We start from the raw sequence: 24,971 nt of genomic DNA on the forward strand, positions 1-24,971 counted from the left end.
TGGCACCCACTGCAGCCACAGAGCACGGCAGCAGCACCCTGCCCACCACTGCCAGTTCACACAGCTAACGGCACGGACATCTGAGGGAAACCCACAGCCAGGGCACAGAGGCACACCTAGAAAGGAATGAAAACCTAGAACACAGAACACCCCAACTGCAACTACAGGTACCAAAGGAGACAAAAGCAGCAGGTTCAGGTGCCAAGATGCACCACCCAGAATAGTCATGAAATAAAGCCTTTGGAAGTGACCAAAAATTAGGATTCCCAGCCCCCAGGAAGAAAGCCTCCCTTGGGCCGCCCCCCTGCCTTTCTGTCAGCCACGCTGCACAGACTTACTTTGGGTAGAAAACCAAAACCTCACAGTTTGTCCCCAGGGCACCCAAGGGCTACAGACCACTGGGTGGAAAGCTCTGTCTGCACAGGACAAGGGACGCGTCACCACTGCTCATACCAATCTGGACACAACAAAATAAACTGGAGCTATCAGCAGGCCAGTCCTGGGCCAAGTTGAAGGAACATGAACCCACATGGAGAGGGTTTGTGCTTTGGGGATTCCAGGCTGGTTTTGTGCCTAATTGCCCTGCACAGACAAGCTCAGGCCATACTCGCTTCACTAAGACCGGGCGTCCGTTTTGGATTTCACTATTGTGATGACACTGGTAGTGGCAACCTTGCCAGGGACCAGAGGGCCCATACTGGCGGTGAGAGGCCCCCGCGCAGGCGCCACAGGGCTCCGGGCCACGGTTCTGGCGAAGTTCTGCAGAGCCTCATATTTGGAGCGGAGAGCATCGAGTTCCATTTTCATGCTGGCGTTCTCAGAGGCCAGTTTCTCCACCTCCTGCTGCAGCTCTGCCTTCTGCTTCTCCAGTTCCTCTTTCTGGGTAACACGCTTGACTCTGCAGCTGGCTGCGTAGCCCCTGTTCTTCAGCGTGCGCCGCCGCTGCTTCAGCTGGATGATCTCCTCCTTGGACAGGCCCCGTAGATGCTGGTTCAGCTCCCGCACAGACATGGTCACCAGCTCCTCATCTGTCAGGCTGGTCCCATTCTCACCTGGCTCCCGCTTCACCTGGGAGAGAAAGCAGCACACACCTGAGACACCTGGGGCAGATGCCTATGCCCACCCTCATGCCCCTTTCCTCCACCTGCCAAGTTACCTTCAAGGCCTTGTTTCCTTTGTTGGGGGTCGTCATAACACGACAGCCTTGACAGCTGGGTTCTGGAAGGGAAGGAACGTCAGGTTAGTCCCTAGGACGCAGCAGAGCCCACAGCATTCCTTTGGCAGGGTCTCCAGCAGCAACACCCCATACTGCTGAACATCCCGTTTTCCCCTCCCCACACAACACTTGAGAAGCAGCCAGCTGAGCTGGACTCACAAGCAGCAGACTCTGTTCCTGAGACAAAACTGCTGCCCTTTCACACCTCTGCTTCCACAGAGACTTTGTGGCAATGCTGGGTTTTCGCTTGTGGTGGGGGAAATTAAAAAACTAGGAGGAGTCAGAATACACGGAAGCCACATTTTTAAAAATAGCCTGGCAGGCAGCAGGCAGAGTCCAGAGCGCGGCTGCTCCAGGCCAGTCATGCTGACTCAGCAGGCGAGCACTCTGCACCACTTGCTCCCAGCCTCATCCTTGTCACTACCAAGCAGACCAAGTCACCCTAACACACCCTTCTAACCAGTTCCCAACCACAGCTCAGAAGCTCCCCAGTCCTACCAGAACCCAGGTGTCCCCCACCAGGGATGGAATCAGTATGGTTCAAGAAGACACAACTGTGAGCAAGAAGCACCCTGAGCAAGGGGAAGCCTTGGACACACTGGGGTCCCATCACAAATTTGGGCCGATGCCTCAGCAGCCTTCACCTCCCCCAGTCACACAAAGTTGACCCCAGTGGTGGATCTCTCCTGTGAGAAAGTCCCTGTTGGTCCCTGGCAGTGCCAGGACCACCTTCTCCATCCTTATCTTCAGCGCCAAGGTGTGCTCACAGGAAAAGATAGAAAGTCATGAAAAACAGATGAGAGCAGACTCCTTCCCTGCTAGGGCATCCAGGACTTCAGAACTTAAGAGCAATTCCCAGGCCTGTTTTTACACGGACTTATACCCAGGCTCTTCCTTCTTGCCCATATACCTCGTCCCCTCAGGCTTTTTAGTTCAGAGTGCTATTACACTCTACCAAAGAATTGATCTGCACAGAATACTATTCGACAGACATGGCTGCACCTTGAGCAGTCCGGACTGCAACCCCCTGCCCTCAGCCTGGGCCAACACCCCCTCAGTCCTGGCCAGAGTTCCTGTGGAGCCTATAGATGCCACTGTCCCTTTCATCTCTCAGGTGTCAAACAACGTTTTGTTTGCCCCTGCCTTGCTGCCAGCAGTGCTGATGTCCAGTTGCAGCTCAGAACCAGATGCATAAATCAGCATATAAGACTTTGTGCTCTTCCAGCAGCAGTGGCACAGGCTCCCCACAGTGCATCTTCCACCTGTGGGAGGTGAGCAGGGCCAGAAGTTCCCAGAACACCAGCAGAGATGTTACCAAAGCCTGTGGCCTGCCAGGAGCCAGGCTATTTATACCCAGAGGAGAATGCTCCTTCCTACAAGGTGTCTGCTGCACTCGACTGCTCCGGCGCACGCAGGGTCACTTTGCTGCTCAGGGAAGGCAGCTGGAAAGAGGCAGGATAACCAGCATGCGAGCAACAGCTTCATAGAATCAGTTCTGCCCTCTTTCCCAGATTGCTTTATTTCTTTCCTCTATTCCTACCTGGTAAACAATACAGCTGCTGAGAAAAGGGGAGAAGGGAGGGAATAGCTGGGGAGACCAACAACGTGCCCCGTCCTCTGGTAAGCAGAGGGAGCTGAGGGCAGGTAGTCAGTGGGACCATGGGAATTTGTTTACCTTGTGGCACTAAGGAATTTCTAGCTGTCTGGCAAGCAATCACTCTGCCTTCATTACAGCAGATCCAAAACAAACAGGGCATACACATGCTGCATAGGGCAGGGCACTGGGAAGAGAGCTCCTTGGCAGGCTGGGAAACAGCAGGCACTGGCAAAGCCAGATACAGCAGAGGGAGCAAATCATTCCTGCCTCTGCACTCTTAATGCAACACCCTCTTAGGCAGGAGCCTCCCACACCAGCCATCAGAGCTGCAATAGAACTGTCCCCAAAAAACATCCGGTGATCCCACCTCTCCTCATCCCACTTCCCAAGGGGAGCAAAATGAGACACAGCAACACATAAGGTAGTCAGTAGAATGGGAAGAACAAGAGTTGTTGGCTGTTTCCTGGGTCCTGTTTGAACCAGGCTGTTTGGCAGGTTTCAGAGAGAACTGGCACCATGGCAGAGACCAAACTTGGTGTAACTCTCCAGACTGTTGATGGCTCAGCTTTTGATAGGTTCCTGAAGAAAAATCATGCTGAAAAGTGCCAAACAGTATGACTGCAATGAAGAAACTGCAGTCTCGACACATTTCTCCGAGCTCAAAAGGCCTGAACTCAGCACAAGCGCAGCCAATTCTCCCCTCAGCTCAGCGGCTGCACACAGGACTGACAGCCCCGTGCAGGTTCAGCAGGGCCCTTGTCCACGCTGCTGCCAGCACAGCCGTGTCACAGGCACATGGAAACACGGGGATGGCACTGCTGCAGCCGTGCCCAGCCAGCGAGGCCCATGGGCAGTGTGAGGGCTGTGGCCAGCAAGGCCCGTGGGCAGTGTGAGGCCCGTGGGCAGCGTCAGGGCCATGCTCCCCCACGGGCTGCACAGCACCAGGCAGAGCAGCACAGTGTGCCAGCAGTGCTCGGGCATGGCACAGCAGAACGCTCCCTCCCAGCGTGGATCTCACACTCCACTTAGTTGCTTTCTGGCAAATGAGCTCACGCAGTCTCCTCTTATGACTCCCCCAACCACCTACGGAGTCCAGACAGTGTCTCTCCTGTGTCCCCCCACCCTGGGGGTCCCTGGCGAGCCCATCCAACCCTGGGCACTAACAGCAATTCTCTCCCCTCAAGGAATCTGCCCATCCAGCTGATTTTACCTCTGCTCACAGAGCCAAAGGAAAGGGCTGTCTCTGAGACCCTTCCAGCCCAGGGCAGCTGGAACCTCACGTGTCCTGGGCCACCAGAGAGGTCCTCGGCTCTGCACAGTGAGACCCGCTCGTGCACACCCACCACCGGACCCTCCGTGTCCATCAGGCATTGCAGTCCCAAAGGAGCCGCTTGTCTCCCGCGGCAGAGGAAGCCGCTCCACCCGGGGCCGCTGCAGCACCGACAGCCCCCACGAACAGGACCCAGAACCTCCCGGCCGCATGTCCCCGGTTACTGAGCACCCGAGGAGGAGGTACCGGCAGTGGGGAGTGGGGCTGTCCTGCCTGTGGCCCGGGAACCGGACGAGACGACCCGGTGGTTCCTCACATTCCCGGACCTGCCCTCCTCGGGAGAACCACCGGTAGCGGGGCACGTCCCGAGAAAAGCGGGCCTGGGGACCGGGGCGCACCCGCAGCGGGAGGGCCTGAGCGCCCGGAGGCTCGGTCTGCGGACAGCAACACTGCCGGGGTCGGCGGCAGCCGCCGGCAGGAGCGCCAGGATGCGTCCGTGATGTCCGCGGGTGGCCCCGGGACCAAGCGCTGGCCCAGCGGCCCCACGCACCTGTTGCTCGGTGGCGGAGCGGGGCCCGGGCGCGGAGGGTCAGGGGCGGGCGGCCCGGAGCGGGCGCGGCCCCCAAGCCCCCGCCCTAAGTCAGCGGTGGCGGCGCCGCGAGGCACCTGCCGCCCCCCAGCGGCCCCCGCCGCCATCCCGGCCCCGCCGCGCCCGCCCCGCCCGCCATCCCGGGCCCGCCGCGCCCGCCCCGCCCCGGCCCGCCCCCGGGGACCGGCCCGTCGCGCCGCCGCCCCGCCCCGCCCGGTGCCAGGGCCGCGCCCGCCGCCTCAGCCGGTGGCGCTCACCTCCTGCCGGGGCCGCCGGGACGGGCCGGGCCGGGCCGGGCCGGGCGGGGAGGCCGCGCTGGGAGGGACCGGGACGCGCGAGCCGCCGCCGCCGCCGCCGCTCACGGACGCGTCACGTGATATTTGGGTCACGTGGCTCCATTCATGAAGCGCCGAGCGCAACCGCCCCAGGCCTTACGGGGCCGCTCGTGCCCGCGCGGGGAGGGGGCGCGCCCGCCCCGCCCCAGGCCCCGCCCCGCCCCGGGCACTGCCCCGCCCCGCCCCGGGCACTGCCGCGCCTTGCCCCGGGTACTGCCCCGGGTACTGCCCCGGGCCCCGCCCCGCCCCGGGCACTGCCCCGCCCTGCCCCGGGTACTGCCCCGGGTACTGCCCCGGGCCCCGCCCCGCCCCGGGCACTGTCCCGCCTTGCCCCGGGTACTGCCCCGGGCCCCGCCCCGCCCCGGGCACTGCCCCGCCTTGCCCCGGGTACTGCCCCGGGTACTGCCCCGGGCCCCGCCCCGCCCCGGGCACTGCCCCGCCCTGCCCCGGGTACTGCCCCGGGCACTGCCCCGGGTACTGCCCCGGGCCCCGCCCCGCCCCGGGCACTGCCCCGCCTTGCCCCGGGTACTGCCCCGGGTACTGCCCCGGGCCCCGCCCCGCCCCGGGCACTGCCCCGCCTTGCCCCGGGTACTGCCCCGGGTACTGCCCCGGGCCCCGCCCCGCCCCGGGCACTGCCCCGCCCTGCCCCGGGTACTGCCCCGGGCACTGCCCCGGGTACTGCCCCGGGCCCCGCCCCGCCCCGGGCACTGCCCCGCCTTGCCCCGGGTACTGCCCCGGGTACTGCCCCGGGCCCCGCCCCGCCCCGGGCACTGCCCCGCCCTGCCCCGGGTACTGCCCCAGGCCCCGCCCCAGGCACTGCCCCGGGCACCGCCCCAGCGCGGAGTGCGTGTGTGTGGCACACACTGCGTGTGTGTGGCAGCGTCCGCTGCACTCAGTAACGGCAGCGACAAGACACAAGCTCTGACAGAAGGGAGATGGGGCAAGAGGGTGGATCGCTAGTTCAAACCTTCGACACAAAAACGTTCTGAAAACATGTTAAAAACTCTTTTTAGAAACCATTTCTGCTTGGAAGACCACCAAGACTCCTCGGAAGCATCCGATGCTTCTGGACAATCGATGTCCTTGACAAAGCTCCGACAAGCTTACCACCCCTGCCCAAGACAACAGCAACGCCAGAGGCAGTTTGCACCAACCCCACTACAGGTTAAAGACCCTCTGCTACAGCACTGCCCCATGGCTGCTGAGAGCCACGAGCCAGGTACCAGGGACAGCAACATTCGGAGTGAGCACTTTTTCTTAGACAAAAGAGAAACAGCATGGAGGAGACCGACTGTTACTGTTTAGTAGTGCTATCCCCCAGTTTAGTCTCCCCACTGAAACACTCCAAACCACACACTTACTCCCTCCTCTACCTGCTGCAGCGGCTGAAGAGAATTGGAGGCACAAAAGCTAAAGATCATGAATGGAGATATGAACAATTTACTGGAAACAGCAGTGAGATAAGAAACGAACAGTTACAGCAACAATACAGAGGCAAATGATTCACACATGATTTTTCACCAGGTGAAATGACTGCTTGCTAAAGCTACCCAACCAGAGGTGACCCTTCCCCTGCTCTACTGTTGCCCCTGGCATTGAGGTGGGACAGAATAACCTCCAGGTCCTGGCCATGCCCTTCTGGCTACTGCAAAAATTAACCCTGTCCTGGCTGGAACCAGGACACTGATGTTCGGCACTGCCAGACTACAGCAGCCTGGTCAGTTCTTCTTGCTCTTGCTGGTGAACAGACTGACTTTGCTGGCAGATGCCACAGACAGAGAAGGAGACTCAAGCTTCACCTTGTCCAATAAAGTTTTCTTTATGGCTGCTGGGGAGATCTTCTCTTGGTCTGCCAAATGCTGAAGTTCCCTGTAATGGGGTGGGGAGAGACGAAGACAGCAAAAGGAACATGGGGAAGGTAGGGGACAAGCTTTTAAGGCTCTTTAGGACTTCCTAGATTCCCACCTGGTCCGGATGCAGGAAGCCTCCACAGCATTGATGAGGAGCGAGCGAAAGCCACCACTCTCCAGGAAGTGCAGGGCATGGATAGTGGCTCCACCAGGTGAGCAGACATTGTCCTTCAGCTGACCTGGATGCTGCTCAGACTCTAACAGCATTTTGGCAGCACCCTGTAGCAAGGAAAACAGTTGCCAGAGCTCCGAGTGAGGAAACCACTGCCACACACTCCTGTTCTCCACTGCACAGAGCAGCACTAACACTCACAGCAGGCAAAATCAGGCTCCTGCAGGCTGCCAAGACACTTTTCAGGGCTGAAGAAGCCTGCAGAGGAGCCACAGATTCCCAGGCCCCAGCTCCCATATCACCACCAGTGCCAGCAGATTGCTGCAGACACTTCCCATAGTCCCTCACTGGGAACCTAAGTGCAGTCAAATCAAACACATTCTTTAACATAGATTAAGTGAGAGGATTGAGATAATTTCAAACCATGACGTGCAGAATCCCCTGCACAGAGCAGGCACAGACTCAGTTTGTTCTGGAGGAGGAAATACTGACCAGCAAAGCCTGTGCTCCGAGCCGAACAGCCAGCCTGCGGGGAAGGCCCATCTTCACTCCCCCATCTGCAAGAGCATCCAGGGCAGTGAATGCCTGAGACCAGACAGAGAAAGAAGGTGACTGAAAGTCTCTGCTCCAGGACTGACAGTCCCAGGGAGGAGAGAATCCAGAGCTCCAGGATCATTCTATGACTCCTACCACTCCTAGACTTGACAAAAGCCTCTCTCTCTACTGCACTGGCGCCATGCCAGGCTTCCCTCTCACTAGTTACAGCTCAGTACTGGGGAGTGGAAGAAATTCAGCTTCCACATCATGCTAACCACAGGCTTATGTTTTGCAGTATGGACACATGGACACTGCACACTGGCTATGGACTCCCCAAGACTGTCACAAATTGAGGAAACAGCACATACATACGCAGGGCCACTGCCACTGAGCCCCGTTACAGCATCGATCAGGTCCTCTTCCACCTCAGTGCAGAAGCCCACACTGGCCATCAGTTGTTCCAGGAGCTTCCCATCCTCCACCTCCGCATGAGTTCCAGTGGCATAGACTGTGGCACCCTCCCGGACAATCACAGGGGTGTTGGTCATGCACCTGATCACTTTTGGTGTGGGGCAGAAGGTAGAGAGTTTCTTAGGGCAGAAAATCATTGGAGATAGAAAGTAAGAAAAAAAAAAAAGAAGGGAAAAACATCAGCTTTAGTGCATAATTAGCATCAATAGGCTGTCCAGGAAAGTACCCCCCTTGGGCAAAAACAACACAAGCAAAGGGAAAGAGAGACCTGTGTATCCCAACACCCTGCTTTGAGACACAGTAGCCCATGAGTGAATGTGAAGGCTTCGGCAGTACCAGCGAAGAAGGAGCTGGGCAGAGCCAGGACTGGGATCAGTAAAGCCAAAGGCCTCATTCCCACATCAACCCACAGGTGTCCAAAACAGCTCCTGCAGACACTTAGCATAAAGTCAGCAGAAATTCAGGGGTGATGACTCACTGCTGTTGAGAAACATGATCGGACAGCACCTCATGTGAGGGAAGAGCTGGATAAAACCTCTAATAACGTTGGCTGATGAGTACAGGCAAAGATGACCAAAAGCAACCAGTTGGCTGCTGCTACTTGACTTTTGTCCTGAGAAGCACAAATAATGCCTGTCCCTTGCATTGGCTCTTGGAGGCCACTCACGGCCCATCTCCCCCTCACCTTCTCGATGGAGCTGATGGTGACACCGGCCGCGCAGGACACCACGATGTGCCGGGCCTCGATGTCGGGGCCCACCTCGTCCAGGATGAAGGGGATGATGGGCGGCTTCACGGCCAGGAAAAGGACATCGCTGCTCTTCACCGTGTCCTTGTTGCTCACCGTGAAGTTCACACCAATTTTCTGCACCGATTGGAGAGAAACGGGACCGGTGAGGCCCGGGACGGCCCGCGGGGGAGCACCGCCGCTCGGATTTCGTCGCGGGTCCGCACTCACCCGCAGCCCACTAACGGTGGGCAGGTCGGTGTCCGGGGAGCTAGCCGTGATCTTGTGCGCAGCCAGGACCCCTGCGAACGGTATCGCGCGTCAGCACGGGAGATCGGCGCCGCCCGCTCCGCGCCCACCTGTCGCTGCGAAGCCCCGGGCCACGGCAAAGGCAAGCTGTCCCCTGTCCCGCGCCCACCTGCCGCCGTGAAGCCCCGGGCCAGGGCGAAGGCGAGCTGCCCCGCGCCGATGAATCCCACGCTCATGGCCGGTGCGATGCGGCCCCGCCACACTCGGACCCGCCACCGTCCACGTGGCCACGCGCGCAGGGCGGGGGGACCGCGAGGGGCGGGGCCGCGCCGGCGCTCCGGCCACTCAGCGGCGAGGGGCGGGGCCAGCGGCGTGGCCCTCCGACCACTCAGCGCCGAGGGGCGGGGCCAGCGGCGCGGCCTTCGCCAGCCATTGGGGCAACCGCCCCCGCGTGTTGCATCATTCACCGCCTGCGGGGCCGGGCCCTGCCGCCAGGGGGCGCTGTGCGCGCGCCGGAGCCGGGACCGGGGCGGGGCCTGAGGGAGCGGGGCGGGGCCGGGTTGGGACCGGGGCGGGGCCGGAGAGGGACGGGGCCGGGTAGGGACCGGGGCGGGGCCGGAGGGAGCGGGGCGGGGCCGGAGAGGGACGGGGCCGGGTTGGGACCGGGGCGGGGCCGGAGGGACCGGGGCCGGGTTGGGAGCGGGGCGGGGCCGGAGGGACCGGGGCCGGGTTGGGACCGGGGCGGGGCCGGGTTGGGACCGGGGCGGGGCCGGAGGGAGCGGGGCGGGGCCGGAGAGGGAGCGGGGCCGGGTTAGGACCGGGGCGGGGCCGGGTTGGGACCGGGGCGGGGCCGGAGGGAGCGGGGCGGGGCCAGAGGGAGCGGGGCCGGGTTGGGACCGGGGCGGGGCCGGAGGGAGCGGGGCGGGGCCAGAGACGGCCGGGGCCGCGTAGGGACCGGGGCGGGGCCGGAGAGGGACGGGGCCGGGTTGGGAACGGGGAGGGGCCCGAGGGAGCGGGGCCGGACCGGGCCCCTCGGGCACAGCCGCTCTCTCGGTGGAGCGCGGAATCCCCGCGGGGTCGGGCAGGGCCGCGCCGCAGCGGGCACCAGGAGCGGCTGTGGGTCCCCGTGCGCTCCCACCGCTCCGCACCCTCCGGGTCCCCCCGTCACCTCCGCCCGGACCCACCGAGGCGCGCTGGTGCCCGGCCCCGCTCCCCGTGCCGGCCCCTGCGGGTCCCGCTGGTCCCGGAGCGGCGGCACCTCGTGCTCTGGGAATTGCCCGTAGGTTTCCCGAGGGATTTCCCTGCACGTGAACTGCGGCGCAGTTTCTGGCGCCCGTTCCCAGCCGGGCCCGGTGTGGCCTCGCTCGGAGCCCCCGGCCCTGCGCGGTGGAGGCACCGGAACGGTCCCGAGTGCCCCTGTAAAACCCGGGCATCGGGCAGTGCTTTTTTTCCTGAATGTCATCTTACCACGTCAGTTTCTGGTTTTTGTGGCTTTTTTCTCGATCCTTTATTGACAGAAATCTGTATTTCTTCTGTGGATTAATCTTCCTAAATATTGTCTTTTCAGGATACCGAACCAAAAGGTTTCGGAAAGACAAGGGGAAAACCAAACCAAACCCAGCCTCTTAACGATTCAGATTTTTATGTCAATCTATCCAGGCTGGAATCCTCTGAGCGTGGTTGGGATTGGCTGCAAACACAAGCCTGTAACACCCAATGAACACACATCCATCCTGACATCAGCTTACCCAAAATGGTTGGTGTCTCAGGAAGCCCAGTCCGTGGTGAGCTACTTGATCCTCACCTGTTAATTAAGGAGGTAGATATGCACTGGAAATTAAGGGGGTTTGATGAACTGAATCATGACAGAGCTGGTTGGTAAATACTGCTGAGCAAGAGATCAGATGTTCTCGGCCCTGGATTGGGCAATCTCATAGTTTCCAATGGTTGGGGAGCGCTTTAACCACTGAAGCATGAGGTTTTGATTTTTTTAATTTTTTTTCTCCTAAAATAAAGGATTGTTGTCCACAATCATTTTTTTGCCATTTTGACCATGCTCACATTTTTTGCTCAGTCTTTGGCTGGCAGATGAGAAAGCTAAATCTGAACACACTGTTCTTGGCAATGACTTGTATTTGACTCCTCCAGTCAGTGGGATCATGATTTCCATGTTAAATTCTCTTTCCTCCTCATTGAGAAGGCACTCGATTTTACCCCCATTTTCCCCCAGGTACCTGGTTCTCACTGGCTCAGTGTAAGTTGCATCAACTTGTGTCTTTGTCAGATTTTGTTGTGTTGCTGCTCCTGCTCCTACTTAGTGCAAAATCTCCCCAAAACAAGAAGTCAGCATGGCTGGCTGAACCACACACTACCAGCCCAGGAGCTTCCCAAGAGCTGCCCCTGCTCAAGTGACTGGCAGTGTCACGGCTGGGGACAAGCACCCCCACCTGCAGGCCCTCGCTGCTGGGGACCCTCTCCCCGGCCCCCCATCCTCCCAGAGCTGCCCCAGGGCCTGCCAGACAGGGCTTTCCTCAGGCACCCTGCCCAGGCTTGGCAGGGTTGAGTTTTCTAACAGGAGCCATGGTGCTTCACAGGCACCTATTTGCTTTTTAGTGCTCTATAGTAACAAAAAATAAGTGATTTTCAAGAGTGATACAGCCTAATTTGTCCACATTGATGGGTTTATCAGGAATACATCATAAATGCTTGAGGTCCCTTTGTGTGCAGTGGCTCTTTGTAAGCTGCCTTCAACACAAGCAGATTTCCTTTCCCAAATCAGCATTTTGTACTTGTACAACCCATAATTTTTTTCAGTGGCAAGAAATCAAGCTCCTGGTTTATATCTATAGCAGATAGTCCTGGGTCTTGCCTTAGCAGACTCCTGTTGGACCACATCTTCCAGACTGCCTGCCTTTCATGGGGACTCCCTGCCTTTCATGGGGACTTGCAAAAGAGAAAACCTGCTTGGAAGGCTGTTCTATGCACTCCCTTTGTGCTGGATCACAATTCTTGCCCTGTTTCCTGGGTAATGGTCCCCACTGCTAAGGGTTGATCCTTGCTCAGTACAGAATCATCCAGCACAATCTGTCCCAACAAGTTTTCCTTCTGCTTTTCAAACCCCACACAAAGCACTGATGAAAAGTAAGTTTCCTTCCTTTTTCCTGAGTGACTTTGCTGCAAAGAATCCACTCAGAGGTCTCAGCTGTCCTGTGTCTGTACTTTTTTGGGTCTGTGTTCAGGCTTCATACATCAAAATAAACTGAGCTGAGCTCTGCTTTTGGGCAGAAAGCAAGGCTGGATCTGCTGCAATGGATGTGTGGAAAGCAGGATGACAGCACACTGATCTTAGGAGATGTATGTGTACATCTGCCATTCAGGTTTATTTTAGCTTGGTTAAAAAATAAATCTTGCTTCTGACAGGCAGCTACTGGAGATTTTAATCAAAGCACCGAGTCTGCATCTGCTGCACAAGCACTTGGACATTCTGGCTCCTCCCTGGAACAAATGAAGATTCCTATTGAGCCTGAAATCTGAGTTGAGCAGTGTGGGACTTCAAAGTGTTTTGTCAGGGATGGGTTTGAGAAATGTGGTTCCTCAGTGGTGCACAGGGCTCTGGAATCCTGCACCTGAGCTGCTTTGGGGCAGTGCTCCCAGCGTGTGTAAATTCTGTTATGTCCTGTCCTGTCCTGTCCGTGCCCCCTCCCTGCCCAGTTTGGTTTCTTGTGCAGCACTCTGAGATCAATTAATCTCTACCTTCCCTTTCCTATCTCCCCAGAATTTATCTTTAAGCTTCCAGAAATAAAAAATCTTGACATCAGTATAAAGAAACAGCAGCCCATGAGCCAAGACAGAGTATGTGCCAAGGTACCTTCTGCAGCAAGGACAGCAGGTCACACATGGTCACTTTGCAGGTTGGCTCTGCTCTGCACCTCGATGCTCAGCAGCAGAGTCCCAGCTTTGCAAATTTTCATTTTTGTAGTGACTTAGTGTTTGCTAAATACTACCCAGGCCTCCTCCAAGGTGCATGCTTGAGTTTACCCCCTTTCTTTGCTAGACAGTGAAAGAGGAAGGGAACGGACTGGTAACCTTCAAAATACTATTACAGCTACAACGTTCTCAGAAATGCCCCGACTGGAACTGCCCACAGTTGCAGGCATTCCATGTCTTACCACACAGCCCAAATGAACCCAAACTCTGAGGAATTGTTTTTCATCTCCAGAACTGGTGTTCCTTGATGCAGCTTTTAACTTTCCCACTTCCTGGGTAGTCAGTTGGTTACCGTTAACACTGGTAACGATTTCAAAATCCTCAGTGTCTTTCCTAATATTTGGCTCAGTAATCCAGTAGCCTGCAGCCCTGGCTGTGAGCATTCCCACTGTGAGCAGACGCACATGGAGCTGTGTACCAGGTGGATGAGGCAGAACCATGGGGGAGGTGGGCTGTGCCTGGCACCAGCTGCAGCCCACCTGCTCCAGGTCATTAATGCATCAGTGCAGTCAGTCTTCACCTTGAAGTCTGGATGATGGTTTTGTCCAGTGCCTCCCTGCCCCGCGCCCGCAATGGCTCCACAGCCGGAACAGCTCCATCCAACCCATTTCAGAGGTGTGAGACAAAGCGGATGCGCTGTGAGTATGCCAGGTCCAGGACATAGAGCAGCAGGTTGACGTAGGTGAAGATGGCGATCACCAGCTGGCTGTCCCAGGGACACTTGCCCTTGGCACACAGGCTGGGGCGCTGTGGGGAGCCGTACTTGCTGTCAAAGCAGAACACTGGCCAGATGACTGCAGCACTCATGTACAGCAGCACAGCCCCAAAAGTGTAGATGACCACAGAGCGCTCGAAGGGAAACCACAGCAAGGCCGTCTTACCTGTGACACTGAAAGCCACCACCACCACTGTCACCACAAAGCAAAAGCTGTAGACAGCCACACACCACTGTGTCGCCACGTATTTGCCATACTGGCTATCATTCACCAGTGCCCCAAAGATGATGCAGGCCACAAAGGCCTGAACGATTTTCAGGAGCCCAGAGATGGTGGCCATGTAGCTGGTAACTTGTCCTGGTTTTGCCCTGGTTAAGAACACCTCGGCAGCGTACACGACAAACAGGAGGCCTGCGAAGACACTGGCGGCAATGCGGAAGTCTCTCACCTCGCAGCCGATGGGGTAACAGCCCACCTGGACGAAGTAGAGCGGGTAGATCACTGCAGCTGTGACCGACATGAGTGTGGCAAGCATCGCAAAAGCAGCAGTGAAGTTTCCCCAGGAAAGACTCAGGCAGCTGTGCAGGTGTGTGAACTCACAGGCAATGATGAACACAGTGATGGCAAAGCAGAAGGTCCAAACAAACATGCAGAAGGTGCCATACGCAGCGCTGAATCCCCCCTGGTGGGCGACCAGGCTGAACGTGGTGCATCCAAAGGTCATCTGCAGCAATCGCACTATTCCGACGGGGGAGGTCACTGCAGCCGTGTTCAGATATGGCCCTCCTGTGCTCTCCATCATTTTTCCAGTCCAGCAGAAAATGCACACAAAGCTCCCTCAAATGTCCGTTCGGGCTTTTGCTCCTTTGCCCTGAGTCACACCTGGTCCCAGATCAGTGGAGTGGCAGCTCGAATCTCACTGGTCTCTGCCGGCATCAATGGGAGCTGCCTCTGACACAGCGTCTCTGGCAGCTCTGCACAGACCTGCGCCTGCAGGGAGGTGACTGGCTGGCTCTGCCCACTGGCTGCGAATTCAGGGTGCTGCCATCCACTCATTCCACTTCCTCAGGTCTGAAACCTGCCTGTGCTCTGTGCCTCCTTTTGTTGTCTCTTTTCCCCCAGGATGGTGCTTTCCCTGGAAGATGACATTTATTCCATTTTAGCTCTGCAGCTGTAGTTTTCTGCTGCACCGTTTGCAGGAACCTGGAGTATAAATAGTGGCTTTATTAATAGTTCTGGAATGAGTCCTGCCCCCCCTCAGCTGTTGGGAGCCGGTGTTATTTAACACTGAAACTGAGAGTTCCATCAGAGGCTCTTGATTATCCTCCTGCTGTTCTAGAAACGCTGGAGTCACTGGAATGCGCCGAGGGGAGGGGGCTGGCTGTGCAGTGGGCTCTCATCCAGCCAGCCGAGCCCAGTTCTGCACACCCCAGAGTTCCTGAGTGGGGGTACAAGCCCAACGGCAGCATAACCCTTGTAAAAGGATTTAGGCCAGAGGCTGGATAAAAGCTGACTCACTTTGCTGCAGTGGATCTGGAGCAGTGATATATTTACCTACTGTGCTTTGAGCCTTAGGGAGAGCTTATGGCTCTGAAGGTTTAGAGCACCAGTCCTCACCATTTTCTTAAACTCATCCCTGTCTGTTTTACTTACGTGCAAACCAGTTATTCTTGTGTCTGAATGCCAAAACCAAATACAATTGCTGGAAGAAATAAAAAAAAAGAGGTTGCTTTGATATTCTTAGCTCTGTTTTGAAATACAGATTTCAATACATAGTGTCAAACCCTCCCTCCTGTGGGATCAAAGCTTTCAGCCGTTCGTGGTATACAGCGCTTCAGACTTTGCCTCTACCCAGAAGTCTCTTATTCTAACTCTAAAAGCGCCAAAGAAAAATTCTGGTGTAGTTTCAGAATGGGAAAAATGAAAACCACAATATAGTAAAAAAATTCCTCCCTTGCCCCACGGCAGCATTGCTGACTCCTCACCTGCAGCGCTCACCCCAGGGTGGAAGCAGGGTAACTTTACGGAATGGTTCACATGAGAACAGTACAAATTTCTGTCTGTTTGGATAAAATGAGCCTACCTTCAGATCGGTCACGTTCTGGTAACCTCCGTATCTCTTTCATCCATCTCAAGTCCCTCCCATTTTCCTTAAAAAGAACTCTGGTGCTAGAAGTACAAAACCTGCATTCATTTGGGGTGAAAGATGCATAATTAACATCACAATAAACAGGAAATGCAGCAGGAGAGCCGGGGAGCTCCAGGTGAACAGGTTCTCCCCCCTCCACTCTCTGTGTTAATCCTTCACCTCTAGCAGTTCTCCAGGCCTCATGTGTGTTACTGTCTGTATTGTGGCACGTTCTGGTCATCACTTTGTACCTGCCCAGGGACCAGCAGAAAGCACAGGGACACTCCATGTCACAGCCCACCTGAGGACATAGACACTTCCTGCCCTGCACAGTGACCCACCGGTGACACCGGGCTCAGGGCAGAACTGGTCCTGCTGCTCAGCTCCTGCTTTCACATGAGACGTGGTACCAGAGCTCTGGAGAGCCCTCAGCACTGCAGGCAGTGCTGGCAGAGGGTAAAGATCCCCAAAATCACACCAGCAGAGCAGTGCAACACAGTGGCAGAGAAGTGAATCAGACAGACCACAGCCATTACCTCTGAGATAAAGAGCCTCATTTAGTTGCAAGATCTTAAGAGTACAAACACATGGTACCGAATTATTCCAGTCTTGCCCTTTTGTCACTGGCTGCTGCAGAGCAGAAAACAGATGAAACATCTGACCAGGACAATTTTACTTTTACACCCAAGGCATTAAAACATAAAGGATATCAGTGATCTCCAAACCGATCATAGGGAAATTCCACTGGTTTTCCTGCTTTTCAGTTCTGCTGATAGTAATATTAATTTTCTCTTTAGCTACTTTTTTATCTTCAATGTGTGCTAATCCTGCCATGCACAGCAGGACAGCTGATTCCTTCCATGGTCCTGCCCGGCTTTTCCTGAAGTCCATGAAAAGGAACCAAAGGGCTGTGGTTTGGTTCATTTTTGGGCTTTAGTCACCCAAGACAAGGGATCTCACAAACAGCACCACCATTCTAACCTTTTAAAGCCCATCATGAAAGGGCAGGGAATTTTTCTAAAAGGAGGACCAAATTCTCTCTGACCTGCACACTGTGTAGCCACATCCACAAGCCCAGGCACACACAGCTGGTCCCAGGGCCTCCTGCAGCAGGGAGGGAGCCGTGCTCCTCCTGCAGGTCTCCCCACACTCTGTGCTGCAGAGGGAAGCTCCCATCCCAGGAGCAGCCCCCTCTCCAGCCTGTCAGGAATTCCCAATCCCTCCCTGGCTCTCTTTCCCACTACCATCAAAAGGGATTCTCTGTGCTGCGGTAGGTGTGTTCCCAAATGACTACAAGAAATCTGTTGATTCTTGTCTCGTGTGCTCTGCCTTTTCTGTTCCAAATGCTTCTGACAGTCTGACCAAACATTTTGGCCATGAGAAGACAGGACTTTGCTGCAATGCCAGATCTCCCTGCACCTTACAGTGAAGTGCCCTGGAGTACCTGGGAAATCAGAGTCAAGCCAAAAACGCTGTGCAAGTCTGCAAACATCAGGTACTGGGTGAAAGTCTCTGTACTTAAACCTCGTATTACAACCTCTTCCTCAAAGAAACAATGACAAAGAACACTGCCAGGGGAACATAGAAGTCTAATTAATAAAAAATTGTCAATACCACCCTTAGCCCTCTCCCAGGCACAAGTGACCATCAGGATAACCCATCCAAATGAGCAGCATATACAACTTTACAAAGACATAGGTATGGTTCTCTGGTCAGCCCTTATAAATAGCATTTTACATATTAAAATAAATAGGTCCACATTGCCAAAGTAGCAAGAGGCTTCTTCGTTATTTAAAAAAAAATATGTTACAAAACAATACCATTTATATTTCTTGCTTAGTTTAAAAAAAGTAATAAAAAAGTAATTTTATAAAATAATATGAATAAATTGAGTACAAGAGTGTCCATCCCTAGCATATGTCCTGGGTCTGTATACTGTGACTCAGCATGAGATGCTGACCTCCAGGAAGTCATGTAATCATTCCTTCACTTTTAGTTGGACAGAAAAAATCCAGTGCTTGCTTTTTTCACCACTTGTATCAAGTCTATGATGTAAAATTCACGGCAAGGGAAGGCACCCCAGATCTGGGAAAAGTTCTCATCGCTGCTACGTATGGCTTTGCTACTCCCTGCATCCAATTGCCTTGTGTAACACAGGAAGAGGATGTGACTGGCCAAAATTCAGGCCTGGAGTTTGGAGGGAATGAGTTCCAGCCAAATAGTGTAAGCAAGAAATTGCCTTTTTTTTTGTTTTGCTCTTGACACACCCTAAGTGTGCAAGAGCGAGGGAGCATGGGGTGTGCACAGGTGTGAGCGTGCATGAATGTGAGCGTGCGTCTGCCTGCAGGAGCGCAAGGAAGAGGATTAGAAAGTGTGGGAGAAGGGCTGAGAGTCTCTCTCCTCCTGATCTAATCTCTACCTCTCTGATGAGCCCTCCCTAGTTATCACTGCTGAGCATTCCCAAGAGTTTACTGGGCTCCAGGCCCTGCTGCTGTGCCATCTTCTGAACATCGAACCCCATATGCATGAGGAACTGGATCACATTCATCTCCTGCCCTGTGAACTGGTCCCTGATGGTGGGGCACGAGGGGTTGCAGTGAGGCCATGGACAGCTGTCAATCAGGTGGATCGGGCAGCCTTTCAGAGGGGCCTTCCCATTTTTGTTGCTCTCATGCAGACTCCGATCCCAGCAGTGCAGGGCACGGGGTAACGATGTCCCCTTCACCTGAATGTCAGTCCAGTGACTGAAAAGACAAACCGTTCGGGTCCCGTCAGAGGGGTCGGGATGGCAGGATGGGCTTGTTCCCCAGCCGCGTCCCCGGCACCTCTGAGGGTCTGCACAACAACTCACTTGCGTGTGATGATCTCGTGGGACAAACAGGCAGGAGCAAAGCTCGCGCTGAAGGAAGAAAGGAAACACGGATTATGCCTTGAAGGACAAAGCAACTCCTGCTGAAAAGAACCTTCTGGACTAGGGAGAGGATGGAATTTTACCCAGAAATGAAAAAGGAAATATTCCTGAAGTGGACAAGCTAATAATTAGCAAACTTAAAACACTCCTTTTTCAGCAGAGATCTGAGAAATTATGCCAGGACACAGGATAAGAATGTCCCTTAGAAACAAACATGCCAGGTTTTCCCTCAGTGAAACACTTACGTCACATCCTTCAAGGTGTTTCTCAGCTCCCTACCCAGATTCTGGATGTAGAGCCACTGCCCTTCCTGAACAGGCTGGCCAGTGAGGTGCACATTGTCTACAGTAAGCTGGGCCTCATCAAAGAGCCACTGAACAACAAAGACTGGACCTAGTAAGACAAAAACATTTACAAAAGGTATCACTCTAAGCCAGTTGTGGATACAGAGGAAACCTTAGAATCCATGTTATACCTCTCCTCTGATACTTACATCGAAGAGTGGGGTAAATCTTATATCCAAAAAAGCAATTCCATTCCTCTCCTTCTTTAAACTGCAGCTTACAGCGTTCAGGAACAATGCCATTCCAGTATCTAGGAGACAAAGCAATAGTGGAATGAGAAGCACATGGCAATCCTAACAACTGCCTCTCCATATCCCAGTCTATTTCTGTTCTGATTAGAGTTCCAGCTGACAGCACACCTCTCTCTTGGCTACATTGTCCCATCAACATATTTTAGAGAAGCTACATCTGCATGAGTTCTTTTGCATGTCTAGATTTTACATTATTGTCTTTTTCAATAAAGTTACTGAAAAACCACTGACGTAGTGGAAAAACACACTTTAAGTATGAAAATGAAGGAAGATAGAGGAGGAGAAGGTCTTCTCCAGAATCTAGACTCTTACAGCAATGTACTTTTAGAGTATCTGATTGTACCGTATTCCTCTTCTGATGGCCTCTGTTGGAGCACACGTTATGGTATCGATACAGTCGGTTCTGCGATATTGTTTGTTATCCAGGAACCATCCAGAGTCTGCCAAGCCTCGAACCTGAATCCCCTGATAACCCATCTCCTCCAGCTGCTCTGCCACTCGATCCACATTCAGGAGCACTCCTGTTCCTCCAGCACTGCAACAGCAATGTCAGAACTGCAGTCATGAGGCACACACAGGTGTTGTACACACAGGTGTTGCACACCTGGCCAGCAGTGACACACTATAAGCATCTTCTTTTACCCACAGCAGAGCTACCCAACCATACATCACGAAGTTGGTAGTCACCGCATTATTTCTTTGCTTTGCAAAACACTCAGAAATAAAGTAACTATGCTGAGTAACAATCTGGTACCCCAGAAACCCAAGTCCCCTGTTGTTATTCTCTCTTCTGGGAAATACATGCACTCTGTATCATTTGCAAGATGTTTGGCTACTTAAAAACTGAAAGAATCTGAAGTGAGACAAATTTACCCTTTGCAGTTTCTCTATTATACCCTTGTGTAACATGTGCTGAGTGTACCAGAGCTTTGTGCAACACAGGACAATCTAGAGCACCTGTGTAAGACAAGTCTGGTTTTTAATTTGGTGTGCTGAATCAATTTACAGCAGGGGTGCATCTCATACCAGCATTCTTGATGCAGAGAATGCAAAGCTTTTATCTTGTTATCTTGCAAGTCGTTGCCTTGTTACTATTTTCTCTGTTTTCCATTAAGGGTACCTGGACCAGAAGCTGAGGAAATAATACTGTCTTATCCTGTTGCACCCCTTACAGCAGAAAACTGAGCAGAGATACAGGGTTTGCAATTTAGTGTTACTGCAGTCCTAGCAAAAATGTTTCAGAGCTGCTGCGACCTCTCCCCTAACAGCTTTCAACTGCAGATATCTCCTGTCCTCATCAAAGTGAATCTTGTGAATACCTACCTGCTCCCTGCTAACAGCAACACTTTCGCAGTGCTCAGACCTTTTCCCACAAGCTCCTTTATAACCTCCTGAATGATCAGTGCTCCCATGAAGGCATATTCATCTGGAAGAGACAGCTCAGTGTCAACAAAACTGTTTCCTTTTCAGGCTCAGACTTTTATTCTCTCTCCAAAAATGCTTTAGAACTTTCCAAAGGGATTATGAACCTAAACCCAGGCTCATTTTGTCCACCTGTACCAAGTATACCTAATGAGATCCTCCCCACTCCTTACAAAACATGCTCCACTGAAAGAAAATTAATAGAGTGATCTGAATACACAATCACACAAGCACTGTCCTACAACAGTGCTTAGGAATGGAGAAACTTAGAGTAGGAAAACAAGAAGGGACCCTTTCTCCATACAGGAAGAACACACACACCTTCCTACCACATGGAATCTCAGTTCCAGCTTATTGCGTCCCCTTTTCCCCCATTCATAAAGCCAATTCAGACACGCAATGCCTCACAAAATGTTACACCTACACAGACACCACTTCCTTGGCACCACCAGCAGCTGTGGTTATTGGTGTATAACTGCTCCACAGGAACAGTTCCAAGGAGCTGGGATGTAGTGGAAAGGTCCCTGACTGTGACATCACCAGAACAACAGCCGATGGCAGTGCATGTATTAAGATGAACTATTCTGATTCCCAAGAAACCTCCAGACAACTTTAGCCTGACACACGATGGCTCCTGTCTAAGGCCAAATATTCTCTTGGTTAAAGTCTAACACTAAATTCACAGTCCTTCCTCTCAGGTCAGCCATGCCAAAGTCACGTGCAAGGCTGGGGTCGCTCAGCTACACCAATTAATTTGCTGCATGCTAGAACCTGGAGATTCATCTAAAAGGAATTTTGCTCCTCTAATCCTCGCATACTGCATCAGTGTAACATCTCTGTGAGCAGTGGCTCTGAACTATGTCAAAACAGCCTGAGCTAAAGAGATCAGGATGTTTTATCTGGAAGTAGCTTTATATTCTTTCCTGCCCTTCAGCAAGAAAAAGCCTGTTCTTCGTCCATGTGGTTTCACAGAAGTCTGGCCACATCCTTTAATGTGCGATGTCTGGGGCAGCAACAGCCCATCAGCAACACTCACTTTTCTCAGACTTGGAAGAGGCACCGCTCCAAACATCACTTGAGCAATACGGGATGAATCTGTAAGAGAGAGCTGTGTGAGTCCTGCTGTGCCTCGGACATGCACAGTGGGGTGAGAAAGGGGTCACCTAACTGGAAGAAAATTAAACTCGGGGAAGGGAAAAAGGGAAGAGTTTCTGTCCAGTTTGACAACTTACCTTCCTCCACACCAAATGACAACTACAACTGCCTTAAATTTTCTCCTGAACACCAGTAGTTGTGCTGACTTAAATCAATAAATGTTTTTTATCAATTTAATTGAAGCACTGAGCTTAGAGAAAGAATGATGGGCCATGATGTTGCTTTTAGCTATCCTGCCAATACTGTAGATGGTCTATCAGAGAGAAAATCTGTCCTTCAGTTTTTCACAAAGAAAATGAAAATATTCTTGTCAGTGCAGCACAAATGCTGACTACAACCAATGGAGATTTTTGAAGGAATTATCTTCCCATTTTTGTCTCCATCTTGCAGGAGACAAACTAACATGCCTTCTTACAGATGCATATTGGTCTCTCTCATTTCGCTTCTTTAAACTAGAACTGCTACACATTCCTCTCAAACTGGCAGATGTGTAGCACAGTATCAGCCCACCACTTGTGATGGATTCACCCCTCCAGCCATTTGAGAAGGCTCACTAAGCTATCCCCAGTTTTACTCCATTAGATTACCCCACAACTCCAAAGAGACTGAACTTAAGTTTCTCTGGACCTTGTCAGCCCTACTTGTTAGAGAACTGAACTACAACAAATGAGGAAACACACAATTCCCTCTTCCAAGTATTAGTTTCAACCTGTCTCTGCAGCATTCTTGCCAGCCTAAAAGGCAGGAGATGCTGTTTAAGTACAAAGCTATTTCTCTCCGGAGTCCCTTCTTACACCATGTTTGCATTCCACCAGTGGGGATTTTCTTCTGGCTGCGAGGACAGGATCCCAGTTCCTGCAGATGGGCACAAAGAAACAAGAAACATACAGATGACAGTCTGTGGCTTCAGAGGAACCTTAGTAGCCTCATGCAAAACCTCTGACTACACAGGAAACAAACTTCCATGATGAAAAACACTGGTAAGGGGAGCAGAGGGAATATTTCTAAATTTGTCCTTAAGCAGATATGACATTCAGAATTTGCTTCATGCTACAGATGAAACCTGTCTAGAAGCTTCTCGTAGTATGGAAAAGTCCTGTAATGCCTACTTAAGTAGGTCTCCAAAACACAAATCCTAGCAGGTGAATTCCAATATATGCAATTAGACGATCTTTGTGAGTGACAGAGATTTGCATATTCAGGCAGCTGGAGCATAAGCAGAGAGTGAAGGGAGGAGCAGGCGATACCTGTGCACCCGAACGCCTGCCCGTGCTCGCGGCGCGGGGGCATCACGAGGCAGCGACCGGCCACTTGCCCTGGCCCGGCTCCACTCCCTCAGGCTGCCCCACCGGGCGACTCACCCACGCGGGTCGCGGGCCATTCCCGGGAACTCATAAGCCGCCGCATGGTGTCGTAGCGGGTGTCGCAGTTCTCCCTGTTGAAGCAGTACCACCCTCCTGGCGAGGGGACAGAGGTCAGCCGGCCGCGAGGGGCCGGGGGTCGGGGCACCGAGGGCACCTCGGGCCGCCGCCCCGCTCGCGGCCGCCGTCGCGGGGTCCGGGGGACGCCGCTCACCTTCCAGGAACAGCAGCCACCGCCGGCTGCCCTTTGACTCCTTCAGGTAGTAGCTGCGGGCACAGACAAGGGACGGCGCCTGAGCGGGAGCCGTGCCGGCCGCAGCGCTCCGGGGGACGCGGAGCGGCACCGGCGGCACGGCCCGGGGTAGGGCGGCGCTCGCTGCACCTGTCGCCGCCGGTGCCGCCGGTGCCGCGCAGGGCCGCGCGGTGGCGCCGCAGCCCTCGGGGCCGAGCCCGGGGCCGCGGGGAGCGGCGGGAGCGGCGCGGGCAGCGCAGGGGCCGCGGAGGGGCTGGCGCGGCGCGGGGACTCACCCGGCCGGGCTGCCGTCGTTGCAGGTGACCGAGGCGTTGTGCAGGAGGTGCAGGCGCAGGTCGTGCGGCAGCGCCTGGGCCGAGCAGGGGTATAGGGACTGAGCCAGGCTCTTGACCTGCGCCATGAAGCTGTCCATATTGCCCTCCACGGCGGTGAAGTCCAACGGGAAGCTCTCGGCCGCCGCCGCCGCCGCCTCGCCCCGCTCGCGGGCGACCGGGCCTCGCCGCCGCCAGCCCTTCCGGCCCTCGCCGCCGGGCCCGGCGTGCAGCAGCCCCAGCAGCAGCAGGAGGTGCACGGCCGCCGTGCCCATCGCCGCCCGCCGCCACACGCCGCTCGCCGCGGCGGCAGCCGTAGCCAGACCCCGGCCGCGGGCAGCGCCGCCCGCGCTCCGCCGCGCCCCGCCGCGGGGACGGGGGTCGGCGACGGGCGGCGAGGGCAGCGCCGGCGGCGCGGGCTCGGCGGCGCGGCTGCCGGCACAGGAGCCCGCCGCCCGCTCCCAGGCGGCGAGCATGACAGAGGGGCACGGAGTGCGCGGGGAGCGCGCCGGGGGCGCCGCCAGCCCGGGCGCCGCGTGGGGCAGCAGCCGGCCAGCCCCCGCCCTGCCCTGCCCTCCGCCCCCTCGGAGCGAGGCGGAGGGAGCGGGGGGTCTGCGCCGCGCCGCGCCGCACCGGCACGGCGGGCCGCTCCGTCGGGGCGCGCCCCGCGCCTGACGGCGACGCCATCGCCGCCCCTGCCGGCGCCGGGGCCGCGGCTGTGGCGGCGGCGCCCGCCAGCCTCACCCGCAGGGCGACGGGGGCCCAGGGCGGCCTCTCGCCGGGGCCGGGGGCAGGTCGGGCCGCCCAGTGCGAGGCCCCGCACGTGGCAGCCCCCGCGGCGGCGCCCCCGGCCCGCGCCGCGCCCCCCGTGCCCCCCCTCCCCCTTCTCCCCGCAGCCTCGACGGCAGCTCCTCCCCGGCTCCGCGTGGGCGCCGCTGCCTGCCCCGCCCCAGGACGCGCCGCCGCCGGTCCGCCGGCCGGGCTCAGCCCCGCGCCCTCGGGCCGCCCTGGCGCGGCTGTCCGTGCCGGTCCGTGAGTGGGCCGCGGAGCCGGGCTCCGGCCGTGCCCCGGCTCGCAGGGCGCAGTGGGAGGCGGTCATTTGGCCCCAGATGTTGGCGT

The 24,971-nt window shown here is 55.5% G+C and overlaps 5 protein-coding genes across 11 annotated transcripts; all 5 read right to left on the minus strand.

Moving 5' to 3' along the window:
• Window positions 1-17: 17 nt before the first annotated feature.
• MAFG (MAF bZIP transcription factor G) lies at window positions 18-5,107 on the minus strand. 6 transcript variants are annotated; one of them, XM_071573887.1, is made up of 3 exons: window positions 4,930-5,107; window positions 1,157-1,218; window positions 18-1,068 (listed from the first exon to the last, which is right to left on the minus strand). In XM_071573887.1, the coding sequence occupies exons 2-3, from the start codon at window positions 1,190-1,192 to the stop codon at window positions 616-618; spliced, it is 489 nt and encodes a 162-aa protein (XP_071429988.1). In that variant the 5' UTR covers window positions 1,193-1,218; window positions 4,930-5,107; the 3' UTR covers window positions 18-615. The 6 variants fall into 6 exon arrangements, with proteins under 6 accessions (XP_071429988.1, XP_071429989.1, XP_071429992.1 ...); XM_071573888.1 differs by lacking the exon at window positions 4,930-5,107 and adding an exon at window positions 4,634-4,677; XM_071573891.1 differs by lacking the exon at window positions 4,930-5,107 and adding an exon at window positions 4,330-4,409.
• LOC139680940 (calcium-binding protein P-like) lies at window positions 5,104-6,428 on the minus strand. The gene is made up of 2 exons (XM_071573992.1): window positions 6,369-6,428; window positions 5,104-5,928 (listed from the first exon to the last, which is right to left on the minus strand). The coding sequence occupies exons 1-2, from the start codon at window positions 6,426-6,428 to the stop codon at window positions 5,104-5,106; spliced, it is 885 nt and encodes a 294-aa protein (XP_071430093.1).
• Window position 6,429: 1 nt separating this feature from the next.
• Window positions 6,430-9,319, minus strand: PYCR1 (pyrroline-5-carboxylate reductase 1). 2 transcript variants are annotated; one of them, XM_071573419.1, is made up of 7 exons: window positions 9,183-9,319; window positions 8,996-9,066; window positions 8,723-8,902; window positions 7,935-8,156; window positions 7,522-7,614; window positions 6,973-7,136; window positions 6,430-6,876 (listed from the first exon to the last, which is right to left on the minus strand). In XM_071573419.1, the coding sequence occupies exons 1-7, from the start codon at window positions 9,247-9,249 to the stop codon at window positions 6,726-6,728; spliced, it is 948 nt and encodes a 315-aa protein (XP_071429520.1). In that variant the 5' UTR covers window positions 9,250-9,319; the 3' UTR covers window positions 6,430-6,725. The 2 variants fall into 2 exon arrangements, with proteins under 2 accessions (XP_071429520.1, XP_071429521.1); XM_071573420.1 differs by lacking the exons at window positions 6,430-6,876; window positions 6,973-7,136 and adding an exon at window positions 7,151-7,384.
• A 3,776-nt stretch (window positions 9,320-13,095) lies between these two features.
• Window positions 13,096-17,320, minus strand: MYADML2 (myeloid associated differentiation marker like 2). The gene is made up of 2 exons (XM_071573660.1): window positions 15,370-17,320; window positions 13,096-14,919 (listed from the first exon to the last, which is right to left on the minus strand). The coding sequence occupies exon 2, from the start codon at window positions 14,516-14,518 to the stop codon at window positions 13,610-13,612; it is 909 nt and encodes a 302-aa protein (XP_071429761.1). The 5' UTR covers window positions 14,519-14,919; window positions 15,370-17,320; the 3' UTR covers window positions 13,096-13,609.
• A 96-nt stretch (window positions 17,321-17,416) lies between these two features.
• Window positions 17,417-24,416, minus strand: NOTUM (notum, palmitoleoyl-protein carboxylesterase). The gene is made up of 11 exons (XM_071573659.1): window positions 23,817-24,416; window positions 23,503-23,555; window positions 23,289-23,384; window positions 22,722-22,782; window positions 21,809-21,867; window positions 20,674-20,776; window positions 19,694-19,885; window positions 19,249-19,349; window positions 19,001-19,148; window positions 18,696-18,743; window positions 17,417-18,588 (listed from the first exon to the last, which is right to left on the minus strand). Exons 1-11 carry the CDS (start codon window positions 24,326-24,328, stop codon window positions 18,282-18,284), a joined length of 1,680 nt encoding a protein of 559 aa, XP_071429760.1. The 5' UTR covers window positions 24,329-24,416; the 3' UTR covers window positions 17,417-18,281.
• Between the last annotated feature and the right edge of the window lie 555 nt (window positions 24,417-24,971).

Source organism: Pithys albifrons, chromosome 19 (assembly GCF_047495875.1).
Source record: "Pithys albifrons albifrons isolate INPA30051 chromosome 19, PitAlb_v1, whole genome shotgun sequence".
Lineage (NCBI taxonomy): Eukaryota > Metazoa > Chordata > Aves > Passeriformes > Thamnophilidae > Pithys > Pithys albifrons.